This window comes from Ictidomys tridecemlineatus, chromosome 3 (assembly GCF_052094955.1).
Source record: "Ictidomys tridecemlineatus isolate mIctTri1 chromosome 3, mIctTri1.hap1, whole genome shotgun sequence".
In the NCBI taxonomy this organism is placed as follows: Eukaryota; Metazoa; Chordata; class Mammalia; order Rodentia; family Sciuridae; genus Ictidomys; species Ictidomys tridecemlineatus.
The window spans coordinates 29,567,103-29,591,106 of record NC_135479.1 but is presented as its reverse complement, the minus strand read 5'-3'; the positions used below and the strand labels follow the sequence as shown (position 1 = coordinate 29,591,106).

General features: G+C 34.0%; 1 protein-coding gene across 7 annotated transcripts in view; it reads right to left on the bottom strand.

Moving 5' to 3' along the window:
• The window catches only part of Stxbp4 (syntaxin binding protein 4), a 148,258-nt gene that overhangs the window by 121,799 nt on the left and 2,455 nt on the right, over positions 1–24,004 (bottom strand). For 6 of the 7 annotated variants that reach the window (XR_013436131.1, XM_078042266.1, XM_078042268.1 and 3 more), the window contains exons 2-4: positions 12,169–12,245; positions 11,607–11,737; positions 7,794–7,926 (exon numbers count right to left, since the gene is read on the bottom strand). Coding sequence is in view for 6 of the 7 variants with exons in the window: in XM_078042266.1 (XP_077898392.1) it covers positions 7,794–7,926; positions 11,607–11,653 (180 nt within the window). In the remaining variant the exon portion in view is untranslated. The remainder of the gene's footprint in view (positions 1–7,793; positions 7,927–11,606; positions 11,738–12,168; positions 12,246–24,004) is intronic. The other variant, XM_013356989.4, reaches the window with a different exon arrangement.

Here is a 24,004-nt window from a genome sequence, read left to right as displayed (position 1 = left end):
TGAACCCAAATCTAGACTAAAACCTGAAAAACTGTGAACCCAAATAAGCCACTTATTTTCATAAGTTGATTATTCTCAGGTATTTGTGGTAGTGACGGAAAACTGACTAACATGTATGGTTTAAAAGATGGATTATTCACATTGATAGTATTGAAGTAATTTCCAGAAATTCAAGGAAACATCTTATTTTGAAGTCTTACCTACTAAAACCTATTCCTTGGATAAATGATTATTAGTCTGAACCATATGACTTACAAAAATGGTGATTGATGGGTATTTTATGCCTAAATAACAATAGTTATTTCTGTTTTTATTAAAACAGTTATTTCTGTTTATTAAAAAGATATGTGGTACTATCTCTTGAATTGACTAATGCATATATAGAAAAACTAAATAAATACACAATAGGCAATACAGAATTATAAAATCAAGAGATTTGATAGGAATATGTCATTCCAAATACTGTATAAAGATGTCATTATCTAAATACATTATAATTTTATGGTCTTCTGAAATCTAAACATTGAAAAACCTAAACAAAAAAAAGGCAATTTGATTTAAAAATATATAAAATTTGACCCATTTGGCTATTACAAATATGTAATTAAATAACTTCTAAGTCAGAACATAATACATAATAGCTATAATTATAAGTCATTTTTATCTCTTACATTTAATAATTGTGTGAGGAGGAATATACAATAACAATGGTAGAACAGAAAGTAATATGGAAAAAACATCTTCCATATGGATCCTTCTTATATGCTCAATAAAACAGAATTGTTGATTTTCTAAGACTTTATAAACACAGTTCTGTATTGCCTGAGTGCAAGTCTTATTAACATTTTGTTACATATGTGTTTAAATCAACTATATCAAGACTATTCTCAGACACTTAAGTATATTATACATTAGCCTGCAATTTGATTTTCTTTTGGGGGACGGGGACCAGGGATTGAACTGAGGGAAACTCGACCACTGAGCCACATTTCCAGCCCTATTTTTTATTTTATTTAGAGACAGGGTCTCATTGAGTTGCTTAGCTCACAATCTTGTTATGAACTTGGAACTAAATTCTACATTATTTGGAGATAACTCTGGTATGCACATATCTAATAGAAATCACAGTTTGTCAGGATTATAGAGAAGAAGGCTAAGAAAACACAGGTGGGCAAAAGAGCTGAGGCCACCTACAACCTCCCACATTCTCCTCTCAGGCTATGCCATGTGAGCAGTACAGAGGGAAAGTTTCATGAAGACTATTTATACCCCACATTGAGTTCAAGTACCCTAATGAAGGAAGTAGCATTTTCCAACAGAGTAGTAATCCCAAGAGAGAAGAAGAATGCTTTCTGACTCTGATTTTATACACACACACACACACACACACACACACACACACACACTTTCTAAAAAGTATTTACAGCTGTGAGTTACTTTTCTTTGCTTCCTGGAATAAGATCTTAGCCGATGACATGAATTTCTGAACCCGTTTAAAAGTTAGAACCTGCAAATGAAAACAAAGCTATTTCTGTAAAAGTCTAGCATTCTAAAGGAGTGAATTCTGCCCCAGCTGGATTAATGTATATGTGAAGATACTAACTTCAGGGCTGTGCTGAGGCCTTTTTCCATAGTCTAGATTCTGACTCAGCAGTTCCCAAGCAACTACAGGATGTGACAGGCAATGTGCTAAGCACTTTCACATGCTCAACTTCAAAGTCTGAACTCTCTCACATTGACATTTGTGCAGACCTTGAAATAATGTATTCCTGAGCATTTAAGTAGTACTGTTAAAAATTACTAGCATTCTTTATTTCCAATTATGACCTTACTATGTAATTTTCTCAATAATATTTTACCATATTATTAGAAACCATTTGATATTATGATTCTGATTTAACTAACTCTTTATTCCCCATACTTTCACGATCTACAGATTGAACATAGCCTCCCACCTTGTTTTTGTAGGGGGTACCTGGGTTGATTTCAGAGACCCTCAATCACTGAGCCACATCCCCAGCCCTAATTTGTATTTTATTTAGAGACAGGATCTCACTGAGTTGCTTAGCACCTCATTTTTGCTGAGGCTAGCTTTAAACTTGAGATCCTCCTGCCCTCATCCTCCCGAACTGCTGGGATTATGGGCGAGCACCATAATCCATAATCTTCTGCTCTCAAAACTAATTGGTTCCCAATTAGTTTTGAGAGCAGAAGAAAGCCATTGGAAGAAAGCTCACTGTCCCCTTGGAAATGATTGCATGGTGTGTTATTAACATAAACATAGGAAAATTGCTTAACCTCTATGAGACTCCATCTCTTTTCTCAGTTGTAATGTGGGGATAAATATCTATAACACGAGTTTTCTTTAAGAATCACATAACACATATAAACTATAAAACAGTGTAAGTAAGGTGAGGTGAATCCAACTTTCTGTTACAAATAATCTTTACACGACAGCAAATTTGATTATGTTACTTCTCAAATTGAGAACCTTGGTTGATTGCCTATTGGTAGAAAAAAAGTTGAAACTTTTTAACTTCCTAAACCCAGTGCAAGCTGTCTGCAACCTACTTTTCCACCCTCTTCATACAACTTCCATCCCATCTATCAACTCCTCATTCTGTTTTCAGAGAGTGTCCCTTGAACTACTGATGGTCTTTCAGATTTCAATTGGTTTACAAATACAGGTTCCTATACAGAAGGCCACCACATACCCTTCCACTTCTCCTGATGAATTCTCACTTAAAATTTCACAGCAAAATTCAAACACTACCTTTACTGCGAGTTTTCTCTAATTCTCCACATTTACTTAATTGTTTCTTCCACTTTGCTTAAACAGTACTTTTATTTAACTTATTTGTAGCATCCTTTCTGTTCACATTTACTTTCACTGCCCCTGCATTTGAGCATGTTAATTCAGTAATTCCCAAGCTGGTACCATGGATTCTCTCAGTTGGCCAGAACCTGTCCTTCTCACAGTTGTTTCCCCACCACATTGATAAGTATACAATAAGTCAATAATAAATTAATGAGTTCCAGGGAACAGCTTATAGAAATTAAGGTGGCTGTGATAGAAATAATAATGGCAAAGAAGAGAGTGATGTTGCAAAGAGAATACTATTTGCTGTTATGCATTCTGCTCTCACAAGTGGCATTGCTTCCTTCATACTCTGCCACCCAGAGGCCTGGCCCTATTATTTATCTAAAATCTTTGGTCCCAGTTCTAGTGATCTGTTCAGCCTATTGAAAGAATATTTCATTTGAAAATTAAGTGTCCCTCTACTTAACTTTATAAACACCACACTTATCTGTGTGACCTTTGTCTTTAGCTATAGGGCTTGACAACAAAATTCTGAATTTATCAAACGTAAGATGCTGCTAATTTTAAGATACATTATTACTTTATGTATGACTAGGGAAAAAAGATTCCAATTACAATGACATTGATTGTGAGACCCATCCCAATTTCAGAGAAGAGGAAACACACACATGCATGCGCACGCACACACACACACTACATGCACTCTTAGCTATACATATGCATATATGTACTTTATATGACTATGTTGCAATATGGGTATTATAATTTACTAAGTGAAATATAAAGTACAGTATCAAGTTTGAAACAAAGCTTTTGATTTCTGCTGCTTCCTCTATATTATTGCAACAAAAGAAAGAAAAATATTTGCAAACTTCAAAGTGTTATACAGAATTTGACACAAAAGGCCATGGAGAGGACAGGTCTCTTGATGTGAAATCCAGATGGTAACAATAGAATGCTAAATAGACAAGTGAATAATTCTCAGAAATTATGACAGAATAACCAAGGGACCATTCATTCATTAATATTAATTCAACAATTGAAATGTGTCATGCGTCATACCAACAATATTACTGTGAATAAAATAGGAATCCTTGTCCTTAGGAAACATACTGTCTTATGGTTCAGCCAGAGTTGATAAAATAATTACATATATCCAGGCATCATTACAACAGAGGTAGGTGATATGAAGGAAAGAACAAGATCTAGGAGCACCTATAGGAAAAACAAAAGCAGTCACACTAGAAGAGAACAAAGAACACATTTAGGCAGGGGCCTTTGGAACTGATATGTGCAATTAATGGAATGAGACGAGTGTGCTATTCCCAGTCTAGAGGAACAGCATATGAGATAAGCAAGAAACTAATCTTTCAGGATTAGAGGGAATGTCAGTGGGGAAGCACAGTGATGGAGGACTAGAGTAGACAATGCACTATCTAGAGCCTTGCAGGCAATAGGTAGGATGGGAGGGAAATAGGCATAGTGCAGAAGAGCAGGCAAACCTTTAGAGAGGGATGCTAAAAACTTATGTTCACTTAAGCTGTGGTGATGAGAGTGGAGATAAAAAAGAGATGGGCTCATGAGATATTTAGAGAGTAGAAAAGTCAACAATATGTTCTAATGAATCGGATATGGTTGTTCTGGGAGAGGAAGTAGCTAGGAAGTTTGTTGGTTAGCCGACTTGGTACTGCTGGAAGGTGTCACTCATCACTGGAAGAATTTTCTGTTTGGGAAGATGAGAAGATAAGATGAGAGTGTGAGGTGAATATAATAAATTCTGCCTGAGAAATACTGAGTCTGAGATGCTATAAGAGATCCAGGTGGAAATTTTTATCATGAAATTGGTAGGTGTGTCTAAAGCTCAAAGGGGTCTCCAAGCCAACAAAGGGTCTAAGATTAAATGCTGTGCACTTCAGAATAATATGGGATGGGGTGAGATGATTGGGACCTTGGGATTCCCTTATTTTCTTAATTCAGTACCTGGTATAGTTGTTCTCAAGCTGTAGGCGACCTCCTACTCTTAGAGCCACGAGAATCTTCTTTCCTACTTAACTGGAAAACTGTACTTATGATACCTCAAGTATAAACTCTGAATATTTTTCAAGAAACATGATATTTTGGTTGTAATGAGCCAGTTTTATATTTTCATGTCTGCCAGGAGAAAAACATTTTGGGGGTGGTTCTGGCTAACTGAAATTAACTAAAGAAAATTCTTATAATTCCATACAGCTTGAAGAGTTTGGGGATATAAATGAAACGTAATCTAGCTATAAGTGTGAGATTGCCTATATTATTGATTCTGAATCATTATAAGATTAAAACAAAATCATAATAAGTTACAGCACTTACATGCATTTTTAAAAAATATTAATACTACCTTGATAAGGATAATCTTATGAGCTTTTGTTTTATATTCTATGAACATACCTACTATTCAGAAAATCTGTGCAGATTAGAAATTTATTAATATGCTTAAAACAGTATTTGGAACACAGTGAGTAAATTATTATTAATAAATATTTTAAAGTAAAGTTGTAACAATTTTGTGTTTACAGACAAAATATGCATACAGTACTCCATCTTGAGGAAATATTAAAAAATGGATATGAGCTCTGGAAAACTATTTATTCTGCTACACCTTTCTCTATTTTGGATGTTTCCATCTTTTGGACATGGCCAGAACATTAATAACTCTATGCTGCCCTCTAGTGGTAAACAAAGAATATAGTCCATTCAAAGTTTTGTTTTGATACTCTCAAATGATAATTCTAGAATAACAAACAAGAAAAAAGTACGTAGCATGGGCATAATTTCTTAGTCTATAATCACTGAGAACATACAAAGAGTCATTCTGCACCAACACTCTCAGTTTATTACTCTAATTCATATGCTTTTCAAGTACATAAAAAAGAACAAATTGATACTTGTCTTAAAAGTAAATTCCTATCACTTATTAGGCAGTTTGATCCATTACTGCATTATATCACGTATAGTCCAAGAAATACCAACACCTTCCACTCACCAATCCACCCCTCAGCTTTAAAACTACAGTTGTACTAAATATCTCCATATTTTAGGAAAACAGTAATCATTTTTTTTTTGTTTTAATTATATTTAACATCTAATTATCTTATTTGGTTAGTAATTTAAATTGAGTAGTAAAAATTTTTATCATTATACCATCTTGAACTTATTATATTAGAAAGTAGGTTTAGAAAATGTCTTATTATCCAAATAAGCACAAACAACTGAAATCATAACTTTTTTTTTTGTCTGTCCCCCAAAAGCTCCTGTTTGAAAAAATGCAAGAAATTTTAGAGGTGAAATAATTAGGTTATGAGAGTTTTACCTTTATCAGTGCATTAATCCCCTGATAGGGAGTAACTAGGTGGTAACTAAAAGCAGGTAGGATGTGACTGGAGGAGGTGGGTCACTGGTGGGTATGCTTTTAGAGTACATATTTTGTCCCTGGAGAGCAAAATGCTCTCTCTCTCCTCTTCCTGGTAGCCATGTCCTAAGCCACTTTCTTTCACCACACTCTCCTACAGTAATGTCCTGCCTCACTCAGGCCTGGTGCAATGGAGTTGGCCATCTCTGGACTGAGATTTCTGAAACTGTGAGGCCCAAATAAAATTTTTCCTCCTCTAAAATTGCTCATCAGGTCTTTTGGTCACAGCAGCAAACAGGCTGACTAAAACTACCTATTTTGAAATTGAGTTTTTTTTAATAACAAAAAAAATCTAGTAGAGAAAATAAACTACTTGCTATGTGTTTTTAGTGGGAGAGGGGATAAGGTAGGACTATATATTTAACCAAAACAAAAAGGATAATAATAGGATGAAAAAGAATAAGAACAAAATTAATAACAGACAATCCTTTCTCAGGCTATTTAGCTTGGTATTATCAGAATATTTTATTAAATTCTTTATATCCTATATCTCTCCAAAAAGACCTGGAGGCATTCTTAACAAGTTAAACACACACACACACACACACACACACACACACACACACACACACATACACACACACACACATATAACCATATTAATAAAACAGAAATAGAAAATGAAATTCAAAATAAATGACAATGAAAATATAATTAAAGAAGTTGCTGGTCTTTTGCTTCAAATTTGGGTCTGCACTTCCTAGCACCCAGAGCAAAAAGGAACTCATGGTATCACATATTTACTACATTCAAGGGAAAGTAAGATGTTGAGAGAAAAACTTTCTGATTCATTTTAAAAGCCCATATTTTTTGTCTTAATTCTAAACCCAATTTCTCCTGGGGGCAACTAATGAGTTACATAATTAACAGATTCAATAAGAATTACTGCAAATTCAGAAAGGAATAGATTTGTTTGCTGTTTTTGCTTATTTGTTTTGTTTGACTTTGCATTTAGGGGAGGATAGTGAATGTAATTCAAATTGAACAGATCTAACCTAACCCAAACTTAGAATGGCATCCAGATAACACGATTTCAAATAAAATTTCTCTTAACTCTACTTAAAAGTTGAACCGTACGTAACTAAAAAAATATGTAACCTTTAGTTAGTCGAGTATGTCTATTATTTTTATATGTAAAGAACCTATTCATTTGTTAGGGTAAAGCTCCTGAGTTTAAGGTCTTTTCTTGGTTCCTTTTTATCTTTCAATGAAGACATTCAATTTACACTAAAATTTTGCTGATAAAAAAGGAAAACAAACCTTACTACTGGCATGAGTGTATTTGTTTTTCAATGGTTTTTTTTTTTTTTTTTTTTTGGTACCAAGGATTGAATTCAAGGGTGCTTACCTACTGAGTCACATCCCCAGCCCTTTTTACTATTTAGTTTGAGGCAGGGTCTCACTAAATTGCTGAGGCTGACTTCAAACTTGTGATCCTCCAGCCTTAGCCTCCTAAATTGCTGGAATGAGAGCTATAAGCCACCACGCCCAGTTAATGGGGAGTATTTTTATTTTCATTTTTACCTTATAACAGTCTCCTCCAGGAATGATTTCTTGAACATAGACCAATGGACCTTCATTCCGGTTAATTCCTCCTAGGATCTTTAGACCAAGTCCTGTTTCCTTGGCAACTGTTATCATCTGAAAGGCAGGATCCCTAAGATAAAGTAAATTAGTACTCACAGGTTAGGCTAGAGATCTATACCTATATCTTCTTTCAATTACTTCTTAAATCAAATTCTTAGATCTAGACAACCAATATACTTAAAGCCTACTTTTAAAAAGTAAGGTGACAGAAAAACAATCAAATTTTCTTACATTATTTTTAATTCTTTCTTCCAAAACAACCAAAAGCATAAAAAAATTTATGGTATAATACTTATTTATTGGGGGACAACAAAGAAAATACCTTAAATATATTATTTAAGTACATTTAGGGATTTATTAAGAGTGACTGAAGAGATCTGTTTTCAGTTGATTATTGGACTACACTGAAGGAATTCAAAACTAAATATTTTAATGAACTCAGTAGGTAATTTTAAAAGACATATTTATGGATATTTAAAGCAAAATAATTATCATTTTCATTTGAATCTCAAAAAACATTTTATTTTTTTTAATTTAGGAAGAGTATTTTCCTGTTATGAAGTACTTATTCCTGCTATTATAAAAGAAGGAACTGTCAGAGAATTCTGCAAAAGGTATATCACCAAGAGGTGTTCCCGAACACTCCAGTCAGCAGAGTATTTTACTGTTTGAATAACTTGAACAAAGTCTGAAATAAAGCTTAGGGCTGCTGCGTATTATATTCTGGGTAATATGCTTATGCATATGTAATAATGCCATCCAATTTAATATTAACACAAACTGTAAGATTCTTACTCTCACTTTTCTAAAATACCTAAAATTCAGATAGGTAAGTTGGTGACCCAGGTCACAAAGAGAGCTGTAATATAAGCTCAGAGACAAGGGTGCTATGAGTTGTATAAGTCTTTGTTGAATATGGGACTTCCAGCTATCTTCAGACATATCAAATAAGGTCAACCTTGGGGGAAAAAAAAAGAGTTACTTTAGGGGATGGGGTGTAGCTCAGTAGAGCACGTCCTTATCATGTATGATGCCCTAAGTTCAATTCCTGGCCCAAAAAGGGATAGGGAAGAAGATGTTACTTCATATCTTACATATGATTATAGTTCTTAGAAAAAGCTTTCTTAGCTTCTGCCACAGAAATTCTAAGTGTGCCTTTAAGAAAACCGCTATATTCAAAAGTTACATAATAATGAAAAATAGAAAAGAAATCTTAAAAACTTACAAAATCTCCTGTTATTGAATATTTTGTTCCCTATCTGTACATCCTTTAGGACTGCATTATGCTGAATTCAGTGCTTGTGTTAGAAAGCCTATCTAGTTACTAGGGTAATAGGCAATTAGCTAGGAAAAAAGACAGAAGGCAGAGAGGACTGGGTCTAAAATATTCCACTAACATGAATTCCAGCCCATTCTTCATGGGATATTAGGTTGCAAAAGCGTAAACGAATGAAGCCTAGAAATGGGAGAGATAACAGAGAGAAAGGGAACTAAGGTACCTCATTAGCAAACCTAAATGTGAATTTCCTTCAATAAGGTTATATACAGCATCCAGCATATATTATTATTTCAGTAAAAAAAAAAAAAACCTTCTTTTTCTCATCCCAACAGATTATGCACTATTAACAAAGCAGTATGTTTACTTCTAATCTTCTTTCTACAAATCTATCTATATTTTTTCTTTCTGAATTAACATTGCTCTATATAAACAGTTATAGTCCTGTTTTTCCCCCCAGAATTATTATACTGAATCTCCATGCTGTTAAAAGATTTTCTAAACATAAATTTCAATGATAGCATAAAACTTTATCACATGACTAGGATCTTAAAATTACCCTTTTAAGAATTTAGATTACTTATTTTTTTAATTTTAAAAGCTGTTCAGCTGATCAACCATTAGCAGTAATAAGAGAATTATAAGTTAAAACTAAGAAGAGGTACTATTCTTTACTTATCAGATCGACAAATACTTAAAATCTGAACAACATCCTCTGATCACAAAGCTATAGGAAAAGAGGTACATTTATTCATTCATTCATTCATTCATTTTGGTATTGAGGATTGAACCCTGAGGCACTTAATCACTGAGCTACATCCCCAGCCCTTTTTTATATTTTACTTTGAGACAGGCTCTAAGTTGCTTAGGTCCTCACTAAATTGCTGAGACTGGCCTTGAATTTGTGATTCTCCTGCCTCAGCCTCCCAAGCCACTAGGATTACAGGTATGCATTACTGAACCTGGTAAACAGGCACTTTTATACATTGGTACAATCTCAAAAACTCAAATTTAGTAACCCCTCCAAAAACATTACCCTCTAATCTAGCAATCTCATTCTCAAAGAGATTCTTGGAAAAAGTCCAATGATTCTTCATTTTAGCATAACTTGTGCTTACCAAAAATTGCAAACAATCCAATTATCCATCAAGAAGTTAGTGGCTGAACAAATTACAGTACACACACAGGAAGAGACTATTATGCAATTTTGACAAGGAACAAGAATGATCTTTATAAACTGATTTGCAGTGATCATCAGGAAATAATTTTAAGACAAAAGGGCAAGATCAAAAGAGTATATATATAACATACTTTTAGTTTAGAATATTTGAGAGTAGAATCCAAATATATACAATTATGTCTATATATTATGTATATAATATTTGTGTATTTATATATGCATTCATTTATTTATACAAAAATAACACTGAAAAAAAAGAATAAAAAGTTATCTATAGGATGATTAAGGACATAGAGAGAAGGATAAGAATAAGAGCCAGACTTTTCCAATTAAACATTGTCAATATATTTATATGTTAGCAAAATGGCCACTAATTTTTTCTATCCCTGGTTGCATGCCTCTTGACATTGTGGCTTTACTGCTCCTTTATATTAAAAGTAAGGTCTATATCTGTTCTCCTTGAAGGAGCCATTCTGCACACCATGAGAAGGAGGCCATTCTACATATCTGGTATAGACCAGACCTTCTCAGCAAATCTACAGAATTGTAAGAACAAATGAATTCTTATTGTTTTAAGGTGCTTTGGAATGGTTAGTTAGCCAACGCTAATCTTATACTATGTAATTTTTACACTGAATTATAAAATCTTTTAGATATTTTTTAAAAAATCAAATGAAAATTTTTAAAAGTCTAATTTCTACAGGCCATTTTAAAGAGAACACAGAATTTGTCCCACACATGGATGTACACTGTGTTATGGTTTAGAAGTGTCCCCCAAAGACCCATGTGTTCAGAGGCGTGGTTGCCAGCCTGTAGTGCTACTGGGAGGTAGTGGGCTCTTAGGAGATAAGGTCTTGTTGGAGGCAGTTAGGTCCTTCACTAGCCTTGAAGGAGCTCTTAGGATCTGCGTATTTTCCTTTCTCTCTGTCTCCTGGCCACCATGAGGTAGAAAGAACTCCTCCTCCATGTGCTCCTGCATCATGTACCATGCTGCTACAGGCTCAAAGTGCCAGCACCAAGTGATCATGAACTGAAACTTGTGAAACCATGAACCAAAAAAATCTTTCCTCCTTATAAGTTGATTAACTCAAGTATTTTTGTCATAGATTTGGGAAGCTGACTAACACACACTGAAATACTGGTAATTCAATGTATTACTTTACTCATTACTCATCACTGCTGTCCTAGACCACGTGAGAGAGGTAGGTATAAAAACTTTTAAGAAATGTTCATTAATAGTCTATATATTTCAAATTTCAATATTTTAAAACACATTGAATTTGATTTAAATTACTTTTCAAGTAGACCAGATGATGCTGTAGCAGATGTGTTTTTATTCATGCTTTCACCACAGGTGCCTTGGATTTAACAGCTGTATAAATGAAGAATTTGGTGAAGGGTCTACAAATTCTTCTTTTCCTAAAACTGAAACAGTAGAAAATGAATAGATATTAAAATAGTCAAATTTGACTCCAACTTTGTATATTATTTACATAAACAATATATGCTCATATACAGATGTTTTATATATTTTATGTACTTTGAGCTATAGCATTTTAGTCATTGATGATAACATCTTAAAGGTAATGATAGCTCTCTAGATAGATTGACCTATATCTACATCATTATGAATAACTATATCTATATAAAATCTGAATTCTCTGGCAAAAGTGAAGAATGCAGCAAAGCTTTAGGTAGTAACTATTATAATTTCCACCACTGATATGCTTAAAAAAATCACACAATAATAAAAGATTGAGGAAAATGTCTCTTTTGAGCACAAGACTATGATGTTCATCGTTAGAAAAATAATTATACAACACACTTGAAGAAAACAGAAATTCTTATCATCTCACCAACTCTCTTGAGGGATTTCCTGCAGATCTTTTATTACTCTGACTCATATTACTCCATGATCTTCTTAAACACTTCCCTATGAAAAGAAAAAAATTATAGTCTCATATAGCTCCACTGTGAAAATTACAGAGAATAGTACAATTTCATTTAATTAAAACAAACTGAATTTGAACAGAGGTTTATTACCTTTGCATAAGACATGAATGAAGAAAAGGAACTTGCTTGCTAACATTATGAATTTTTACTTTTTTTAACCTCTTCAATACATATTAGTTGGCTCTTGGGAGGGAAAGTAGAGACATCATTTTTAACTAAATATCAGTTTTCTAAAAATTTAACTTTATTAATTTATTTATAACAAACAGAAGATACTTACAGTTGAAAAACACTTTAGGCTCATTTAGCATAACTCTCTTATTGAAGCAAGCAGTAGCTAGATTCAGAGATTGTGTTTTTTCCCCACACCAATGAGAAATAGTGGTTTTTACCCCCCAGCAAGAACTTGGGCTTTAGAGATTCTATCTAGTATGAATCTTGAGATTCAATAGACCTTGGTTCCATTTTGAGCTTTTGGGGTTTCTTCAAGCCTCAATTTTCATAGGCACAGTACATACCTTAGGAGTAGTGATGGTTTCACCGATGGATACATGTGTGGAAACTTGCCAAATTCTCCTTAAACATTGGATATTTATTGTAAACCAATTACAGAGGTAAAAAACTCAAATCCTATCTCTTTTCTAATCTTTGTATGCAGAAGAAATTATAGATTCTTCTATAAATAAATTGAACATACCTTGAACAAAAGCTAACTACCTTTTAGGAGCTTAGCACAGTTACTCACTGGCCTGGGAGTTCAAAGCATACTTAACTATCACGGTCCCTACAGTGGCAAGCAAAGGAATAGCAGAAGTATATCAAGCAGCAAGAGAAAGGAAGCCACCAAGAAAACACTGTCAGCAGCAAAGTCAACAGCCACGAAGCAAGAAAGTTACGCAGTACTACCCCATGAGGAAAAGAGAGGTGTCTTGAAGAGCTTAAAATCCTAGGGATGTGGCCAGTACTGACTCAGAGAGAAGAGCTACTCAGTTGTCCAAAGCACTGAAATAACTTGGGGTGGGGTGTAGGGGGTATTTTCATGAGAATAGCAGGGAAAACATTAGGGTACAGGAAGGGAGTAAGGGAGAGGGAGGAGGAGAGAGCAAGGGAGTTACTGAGGAATAAAATTGATCAAATTATGTGCAAGAATGAATATGCCACAGTGAAACTCACTATTCTATAAAATTATTATGCACCAATTAAACAAAAAGACTGACAAAGTCAGCCATGAAAGAGAATTCAATTTTTTTTTGTTATTGCACATGGACACAATGCCTTTATTTTGTTTATTTATTTTTATGTGGTGCTGAGGTTTGAACCAGTGCCTCACACATGCTAGGCAAGCACTCTACCACTGAGCCATAACCTCAGCCCAGAAGAGAACTCAATTCTAAAAGTAAGTTTATTATAGATTGTTTTAATCTACACTATGCATGGAGCAGATTCTCAAACCTCAGGGGAGGAAGTTTTGATATAATAAGAAATAGTAACTACCATTTATTGTCACTGTGTGTCACACACTACACTAAGTATTTCAAATACAAGCATCTTAATATCACAGAGAATGTACTACAACTAAGTGAAAAAAGTTCAAATGGCAGTACTGCTATGTGCTAATCATATGGCCTTAGAAAGAATTACCCAGCCTCTTGGTAACACCATAGGTAACATCATATTAAGGTAGGAATAGTATCATCCGCTCAAAGGGAGATGTAAAAAAAAAAAAAAATTATGAGCAGTTATCTTCACTGGTATCAAATGACCGAGATCCCCATCTAATGGTGATTTGTCTCAGCAGAACACAGGGTTCTCAGCGTCCTTTGGAACATGGCCAAGTCCAATGGACATATCAACTCTAACTCTCTACAATGCATTCCACAAAATGCTACAAATAATTAGATGTTTAAAATATTTCTATTTAAAGTGTTAGTATAACAGTTATGTGTTTAAATTGCTGCATTCACTTCACATGCCTGGCCATAACTATGGACTGGAGATGAGATGGAAAGCAGAGTCTACCCTGAAGACATTACTAAAACCCTGTTGATGGAGGGCCTTGCAAGAATAGGTAGGAAAGAGGCAAACAAGAGAGAAGGGATAGGCATTTTATGACATATTAAGTAATGTTACACACACAGTCACACACACAGATGTGCACATATCCCACAAGCAAACATTATTAAAGAATGACTAAAGAGTAAATTCTTATTCTTTTACTTAAAAATATGCAAACTGTTTATCAAGTTTGGTGAGTCATAATAGGGGGAAAAGTTTAGGTCAGCAAAATCAACAGAAAACTTAGCTTTACTTCAGTGTATAAATCTTTCCCCCTACAATCTTATCAAACCAGTTTTTATCCCATTTAATTAGAAACGTCATCAGAGGAAGAATCTGTACATTACACATATGGTGTTTGAGTAAGACTTGATAATTGATATTTGCAAAGACATGCTAGTCAATAATTTCTAAAACTAGTTCTTAGATGAAAAACAGACAATATAAAAGAGAAAGGAATAAAAATATCTTCTGCCAGAAATTATAGTAAATATTAACTTGATGAAATTACTGAAATGCCATAAAACTGAAATTGCCATCATTCAGGATTGTACTAACATACTGTTCCATAAATACTCTTGTCTGTTAGATTCTGAATTTTCACCAACATAATGTTCTACATATTTTTTGGATTTTTTGCCAGTCTTCTTCATGAAAATGGTATCTTAAGATGACCTGAGTAAGGCTAAGCTTCTTTTCTCCTTTATGCTTTAAGAACCATTTAATATCTCCTTTCATGTGAACTATCTAGCATTTTGCCAATTTTTCTATTCATTGGTAATTTTTTTTTGAGTTCAGTTTCTTAAATTCCAGGAAGATTTCTCCTCTATCCTTCTCTCTTGTTTGCCACGTTTGATGTTATTTTTAAGCCTTCTTATCCAAGAACTTGGTATGTCTTTCCATGTCTTTGTTCAAATATTCTGTGACCTTCTATAGAGTTTTTAAGTTATCTTCACATCCATCTTGTACAATTTCTAAGTTAATTCCTAGATATTTTCTCTTTTTTGTTGTTAATTTAATGCCTTTTAAAATACACTAATTTGTAAATGACAAAAGCTATTTTTGTAAAGCTTTAGGTACAGTATCTTCTAGAAAATAATTTCCTTTCCATTCCAAATTCTACAATGTGATTAAATGTTTTCATTTTTAAATGTTGTTAATAAACTAGAAGAAGAAAAGACAGGCACTATTCATGTTAGATTTTCATTGTAAACCGTGAGTCTACATCATATTAATTTATAACCAAGTACATCTTAACACCTCAACACAGTCTTTATCATAAACTAAATTTATTCAGCTTTCATTGCAAAGATTAAAACAATTCATCTTCAATAGGCTCATAAGAGCTTTGTAAGCAAGAACATTCCCATCCTTCCTTGACAAAGTACTTTCATATATACTTCAAAGTATGCCACAAGCTGTGAGGTCAAGGAGTTCTGATGTCTTTTAATAGTCTGTCTCTACAAAGATTACAAGAGGAAAGCAAAGAACATGGTGTGATACCAGTCATGGAGAAATTTGCTGCTTTCATATGAAGCCTATTCTCTTCATAATAATAATAACAATAACATAATAACTTTAACTGGATACAGAGGTATATGCCTACTATTCCAGCTACTCTGGAGGCCAAGACAGGAGGACTATAAATTTGAAGCTGGCCTAGGCAATTTAGCAAGACTATGTCTCAAAATTAAATTAAAACAAGGGCTGGGCATGTAGGTCAGAAATAGTTCTATTCTTAAAGCTCATAAGAAAATGCTTGCTAAGAAGCCCCTGGCCATTTAGAGGTCTCTGAAGATCCGCCAGACTATCTGATCAACTGGTTGGAAATCTTTAGTTGATACTGCTTGTGAGGGCTTATGCTTATATTGTTAGGGAACAAAAGGAACGGATGGCGCTCAAGGAAGCCTCTTAGGAGAGAGCACGGTTACCTTGTCCAAGGAATAGAGGAGAGATTGTTTTTTAAGGTTTACACATTATATAAAGTAACCTGCCTCCAGCTTGACTTTATGTTCAAACAGGAAGATATGGTTAAGGTCAGAAGTGCCCAAGGAAGGCAGGTGAATATGGCTTGTCAATTATCCCTTGAAAATGAAAATTTGGCACATTTAATAATTATGAAAAAAAAGAGGGTTAGAACAAATGATAAAACAAAAATGTTTCAAATAGTAGTGGTGATAAATCCAAATCTAGAACATGTGTATAAAAGGAAAGATATTTTCTTAAAGGTAAGTAATTTTTAAAATACTTATTTTTTACTTGTAGTTGGATACAATATCTTTATTTCACTTATTTATTTTTATGTGGTGCTGAGGATCGAACCCAGGGTCTAGCTTGTGCGAGGCAAACGCTCTATGGCTGAGCCACAACCCCAGCTCAAAGGTAAGTAATTTTTAATACCCTATGGGTCGGCAAGGGGTGACTGAACAAATATATGAAAATATTTGTCAGTACATCAATATCATCATAGAATAGTTAGTAATTATAACATATTTGTCCTTCTTTTTTGATATGTAGCATTTAAAATTAGCTCTTTCCAGTTATGCCTTTTTTATATCATTTTCTTTTTTCCTCCATTTGCTAAGATATTGACAAATTTTACATTTTGTAAAAGATGTAAAGGTGTTTCCCACACAAAACTGGAAATACCCTTAAACAATTTCTTATAATTACTCCTGTGTATGCAAATTGATAAGCAGTAAAAATAAATAAACCACACCTTTCTTCTGCTATAATTTAAGAAAGACTCAAAGTACAGAAAGTCATAGTACAAGAGGCATTTAACTTTCTTTTCTTCTGAAATTAGCCATTTATAGTCTGTTCAAAAAGAAAAACTGGGAATTTTTCCTGCCACTGATTATGTATTTGGAAGTGCACTGCAGCCAAAGATGTTACTCTAGAGGGCCGAGTTCCATTTCTGCTGACCCCTACCCATGTAGCTTTAAGCAGTCAATTATCCTGCCCCCACTCCCAGTTTCTCCGTATATAGAATGACAAAATTATTCATAAAATGATCTATAAAACTTCTTTTTGGCTCTGTGAAAATAAAAAACATTCATAAAGGGAGAATTTTTGAAATGTACATGCACGCTATGGTCAGGCTGATCCTTGCCTAGGATATGATAGCTTACAGTTAGGTCATATGGGTAAGAATACACCAAAGGGGGGAAAAATACTAGTGTAATGATGTTTTATATTAAAATCATTTCAAGAGAGGAGGAGGCATGATGATGCTAGCTACTTAATAAATAATCTGTACAGATTCTGTGACTAGACTGGCAAGACAGAAATGCCTGCTATATATTGATTCACTGAAGCAAATATTAAAAATGTCAATATTTTGTTGTAAAATTGATCTTCAATTCAGTATTATACTGGAAGAGACATAAAAATAACAGCATTTAGAAGCAGTGGCAACTTGTATACTTTATCACAGCAAAGATTCTTCCAGATAAAATATCAGCTGTGCACACAACGCTAGGGTTGCTTAACACTGGCAAAATCAGGAATGGGCTAAACTTTAGTTAAATGATCTTTTTAAAATGAGATGAAAGTTCCAAAAGATTAGACAGAGTTATTTTACTGTCTCCTTTATTCTGTATCCAAAGGAAATATTTCCTTTGCTAGTTCCTTTCCTTTTCTTTTTTCCTAGAATTGAAGCAGTTCTGGAATCTTGAGGATGGACACCTACAAATCCGCTTGTACACACAACCCAGCCTTGTGGGTAATACTGGAAAACTCCTCCTACAAAGGAGTTTTCAGGTCTTCAAGTATGAGATCTTCATCAACATAATAGCTTACTACTCTTGGAAGTTTCCTTAGACTACCTGATTGCCTCTGAATACATGTTTTTATATATGCATTTATCCACCAAACTTTTATTTACCACAATTACATACAGGCATTATACATTAAGTTGTTTTATTGTTGATGTTGCTGTTTGGTACAAGTGATTGAACCTAGGAGTGCTTTACCACTGAGCTATATCCCCAGGCATTTTCAGCTTTTATTTGGAGACAGGGTCTTGCTAAATTACTAAGGATCTGGCTAAGTTGCTGAGACTGGTCTCAACTTGCCATATCCTGCCTTAGCCTCTCTAGTCACTGAGATTACAGGAGTGTGCTACCATACCTTGATCTTGATATTAAATCCGTGTGATAATATGGTGAACAAATCAAAATCCCTGCTCTTAATGGCATTTGCATTTAGTGGTAGGAGAAAATCGATTAAAAAAAGAAACAATGAAACGAACTAGATTTCAGATACTGAAAAGTAATATCAAATGTGACCAGGTAGAGGAGGGCAAATTTAAACTGGGTGTTCATTCTATCTAAAACTCAAACAATAAGTCAGCTATGACTGAAGAACAAAGCATTCCAGGCAGTCAAAAGGTCTCACAGCAGCAAAACAAACTTAGGTATTTATAGAACCCAAGGATGTGTAGCTGGAGCATGGTGCATGGGGAGAGAGTGGTAGGGATGATGCTGGAAAAGTAGGCAGGGTTTGGATTATCTAGTCTTATAGGCCAAGGTACAGTTTGGCTTTTGCTTATTCTTATTCCTGAATTTGGGCTCTAGATTTCTGCCTTTGTCTTTAACCTTTCTTATTATACAATAGGTAGACTATGATTTCGCCTGAAACATGTCAGAATGTCTTTCAGTCCACATGGAATATAACACTGTGTGCCTGCGTGTGTGTGTCTTGATCAGGACCAGTTATATAAACTGCAAAGCCTAATACCAAAACAAAAAAAAATGCAAGGCCTCATGTTAAGCAATTATTAAGAATTTTAAGACAGTGGTAGCAAAGAGTTAAACCAAGTGCAAGAGCCCATCTGAGTCCTTTTAAGAGCAGGATCCTGTGTGATTACAAAAGTCTCATATCCAAGAAGGTAACCTTGGTCTTGATAAATGTTTTGTGACTAAATGGATACCTTTTATTAATGATTTCGATTTCCATTTCACATTATCTGTTAACCATATAAACTTATTCAAGATCTTTCAAATAGAGTAGCTCCTCAAAAAAAGGGGCACAAAAGCAGCTGCCAAGAAATAGGAAACAAAGATGATTTTATGAGGAAACTTCATGGCATTATTGTGCACTCACTTGAAAACAGAATATGCCCAGCAGTTCTCAAGTAAATTACAGTTCATGTGTTCTTACTATTATTCAAATATTCTACTCTTCCTCCATTAGGTACAAGAGTTACAATAAATAGCTACCAAATAAATAGCTGTTAATACTGCTAGAATAATTGTTAGATATTTCACATTTCTAAATGGATCCAGGAGCTTTATTATGCAAACAGTCAAGAAATACAGATCAGTGACTACCATATTAAGATTGAAGTTGCAATTTTCTTATTTTATATTATGCTTTAAAATACTAAAAAAAAGTAACTACAAATCAAAATTTAAAATTCACATCCTTATAATCAATCCTTAAGTCTTCAGAAAGCCTGAAAACAATCATATAGGAAAACATGTGAATATCAAAATGGCTTATATGATAATGTATTTAACATAATATGTAAAATTGGACACAGCAAAACTAACCAGAAAGAGTTTATAAGGTTGAATTATTTCCCACTGAAGAATGATATTGAAAATTAAAGTTGTCAAGTCTTTAATGCCACACCAGTCTTTTACATTTTAAATGTGTAATCAACACTTCTACCTGTATAACAGGGTTGGACTAACCTTGCCCCAGGGAGCTCTTATGTCATTGGAATCTATTATCTAGCATCAACAATCACAATGATCTGCAATATAATTACGAAACAACACAAGCACACTCCAACTCATAAAAATTGCAGACCAGGGTTATGCACTCATTTAAAGCTTTAAAAAAAAAACATGCATTTCAGCATCCCCCAGTACTGCATTATTATTGCACCTATGTGCACTGATAGATCTTTATAATAACTCCTTGGAACCATATGTCAACTTTAGTCTCTGACCTCAATCCTATATTCAATTCTATCTAAACAGTTTGTTCTGGCTCAGAAATAATTTCAAAATATGCCATCTTAATGATGGTAATTTTCATTGTTGGACACACACTGATAACTGTTTATACATACAAACTATTTAGTTTTCTGTACTAAAGTCTAGAAGCAATGTCACTCAAATAGCACTTCTGGTTCCAAGATTTTGTTTCTAAATACCACTCTCCACTAAAGGAACCAAAATTCCTTAAAAAAATGGCTGACTCCAAGATTAGGACAGGAAAACACAAGGTGGGCCTTGCACATCTTATGCTGGAAGGAAAGCAAGTGACCAAAGAATGATGGGAACATGTCAAAAGTGGGCTTGTATTGGCCAAGTCTAGGAAATTTTGAAATCAGAATAAAAAATGATCATAATGAAATTTAATTGATTAAAATAGGAATTCATGAGTTTATTCTGATATAAAAAAATAAATGAATAAAAATATATAGAGAAAGGAATTTAACCATATAGTTAAATTCCAATTAATAAACCTAGAAAGAGGAATAACATTAGAAAATTATCATTTGACATCCTAAAGTTAAATTTGGCAAGAGAAATTTTGATTAGGAGCAGAATATTTATACAGTTTCAAAGTTTTATCCCCACAAAATATATTAATTGCTTATTAATAAGTATAAAGCATTTATTAATTAATCTTATAATAGAAAAATCTGGCAGGCATATCTTAATACATAATGTTAAAATCACAGTCATAGAAAAAATCGACATCCTATGACTTCTGAGGGGCAGCACTTCTATGATGTTCCTGTCAAAGGCTCATAAGCCATGACAGTACATCATACACACCCATACTGAGGGGCACTGTATCAAGTAACCGGTCCATATTCTTCAAAAATAGCAAGGTCTTGAAAAATTATGAGACTGAAGAACTATTTCAGATTGAAGAAAACTAAGGAGACATGACATCCAAAAATGAAACAAAACAGGGGTCCAGGGTTATGGCTCTGTGACAGAGTGCTCGCCTAACACGTGTGAGGCCCTGGGTTCGATCCTCAGCACCACATAAAAATAAATAAGTAAAATAAAGGTATTGTGTCCAATTACAACTAAAAAGTAAATATTTTTTAAAAAAGTGAAAACAAAACAAAAAGGAAGAATCCTTGATTGGATCCTAGAACTAAAGTGGAAATGTTGGGATGAGCAGAGGATTCATACAAAGTCCATGCAAAGGTTCCAGAAACATACACTGGAGAAGAGACAGCCTTTTCAACAAAAGGTGCTGGGAAAACTAGAAATCCACATGTAGTAGAATGAATTTTAATCCCTATCTCTAACCCTACATAAAACTCAACTCAAAGTGGACTGAAGACCTAGGTATTAGATCAGAAACCCTGCACCTACTAGAAGAAAATGTAGGCACAACACTCCAATATATCAGCTCAAAAGATGACTTCCTTAACAAGACTCCTAAGGACAGAAGTAAAATCAATAGTCAATAAATGGGATGGTATCAAACTAAAAAGCTTCTTCACAGAAATGGAAACAATCAAGAGTGTGCAGAGAGAGCCTATAGAACAGGAGAAAATCTTTGCAACCTGCAACTCAGAAGCATCAATTTCCAGGGTATACAAAGAATTCAAAAAGTTTAACACCAAAGCAAACAAACAAAAACCCCAAGTAACCCAATCAACAGATGGGCACACGAACTGAAAAGACACTTCTCAAAAGAAGAAATGAATGTTCAACCATATATGAAAAAAATGTTCAACATTTCTAGCAATTAGAGAAATGCAAATTAAAATTACATTGAGTTTTTATCTCACTCTAACCAGAATGGCAATTATCAAGAATACAAGTAGTAAATATTGGTGAGATATGGGGAAAAGGGTACACTCATATACTGTTGGTGGGACTGTAAATTGACGCAACCATTCTGGAAAGCAGTATGTAGATTCCTCAAAAAACTAAGAATAGAACTACTATTTGACCCAGTTATCCCACTCCTTGGTATACATCCAAAATTAAAATCAACATACTACAATGACACGTCCACATCAATGCTTATTCACAACAGCTAAGTTATGGAACAAACCTAGATAACCTTGAACAGATGAAAGGATAAAGAAACTGTGATATCTATGATACTCCATTGTGTATAATTTATGGAATAAATTATACACAATGGAGTATTACTCCTCAGCCATAAAGAAGAGTAATTTTATGACATTTGCCAGTAAATGGGTGGATCTGGATACTATCATGCTAAGTGAAATAAGCCAATCCCCCAAAACAAAGGTCAAATGTTCTTTCTGATATGTGAACACTAACTCACAACAAGGAGAAGTAAGGGAAAGAATATGGTTTAGGGGATTAGACAGGGTAATGAAGGGAAGGGAGCAAGGATAGGAATAGGAAATATAGTGGAATGAATCTGACATAACTTTCCTATGTACATATATGAACACACCACAATGAATCTCAACAATATATACATCCACAAGACTGAGATCCTAATTAGAATAAAATATATTTGATGCTCGTATAAATATATCAAAATAGATTCTACTGTCATGAATAACTAAAAAAAAAAAAAAACAAATAAAAACAAGCAAAAATTCCAATAGAGTCTAAGGACAACATGATGTAAGGACTCAATGTATCTGTCCCCCAAAATTCTTAAGTTGAAGCCCTAACCCCAAGTGAAGCTGCATATGAATTAAAGAAGTAATTAAGTTAATGTAGAACCTTGATGGGAAGTGATTAGTGTCCTATTAAAAAAAAGACATTAGAGAGCTTGCTCACTCCTCTCAATGATGAGAGGACACAGCAAGATGGCAGACTGCTACAAGCGAGGAGACCCCTCACCAGGAACTGAATCTTTCAGCACCTTGATATTGGACTTTAGGCCTCCAGAAATGTGAGAAATAAATCGATGTAGTTTAAACAACCCCATCTGCAGTAAATTGCTGTTGTAGGGCTAGAAAACTAATATATTAGGTCATTGTATTCGTCTGCCATGGAGACAAGAGTTCATTCTTTACCAAATTTTTGCTCAGAATGAAATCCCAGTGTCATTTTCATGATATGACTATGGTATTTCAATATGGCAGCTCAAGGTGACCATAAATGGTAATACTAGATTAATATTAACTTCCTCATTTTTATGTCTGTACTGTGATTATGAAGAAGAAAGTGTCCTTATAATTAGAAGATACACCTGGAAGCATTAAGTTTAAAGTTTTAGAATATCATTTCATATCTTTCAATGGTGCAAAATTTTTAAGAGAATCTAGATGAAGGATATTCTAGAAATTTGTGCACTATTGCTGCAACTTTTATGTATATTTTTTAATTATTTCAAAGTAAAATTGGATGTCCATAGCCCTGTGCTTATCAATAGATGAATGGACTAAGAAAATGTGGTATATATACATAATGGAGTTTTACTCAGCCATTAAGAATGAAATTATGGCATCTGCTAGTAAATAGTTAGAAATATAGAATATCATGCTAAGTGAAATAAACCAGACTCAAAAAAATCAAGGGTCAAATGTTTTCTCTCATATGCAGAAGTTACAACAAAATAAGGGGAAAAAAGGCGAGGGATCTGATATTTCAATGATATAGAGAAAATCAGTGGAGTGGAAGGAGATCAAGAGGGGGAAGGGGGGAGGGATGGGAAAGGGGATAAAATGTGAAATTAATTTAATAAAATTACCCTATGTTCATATAC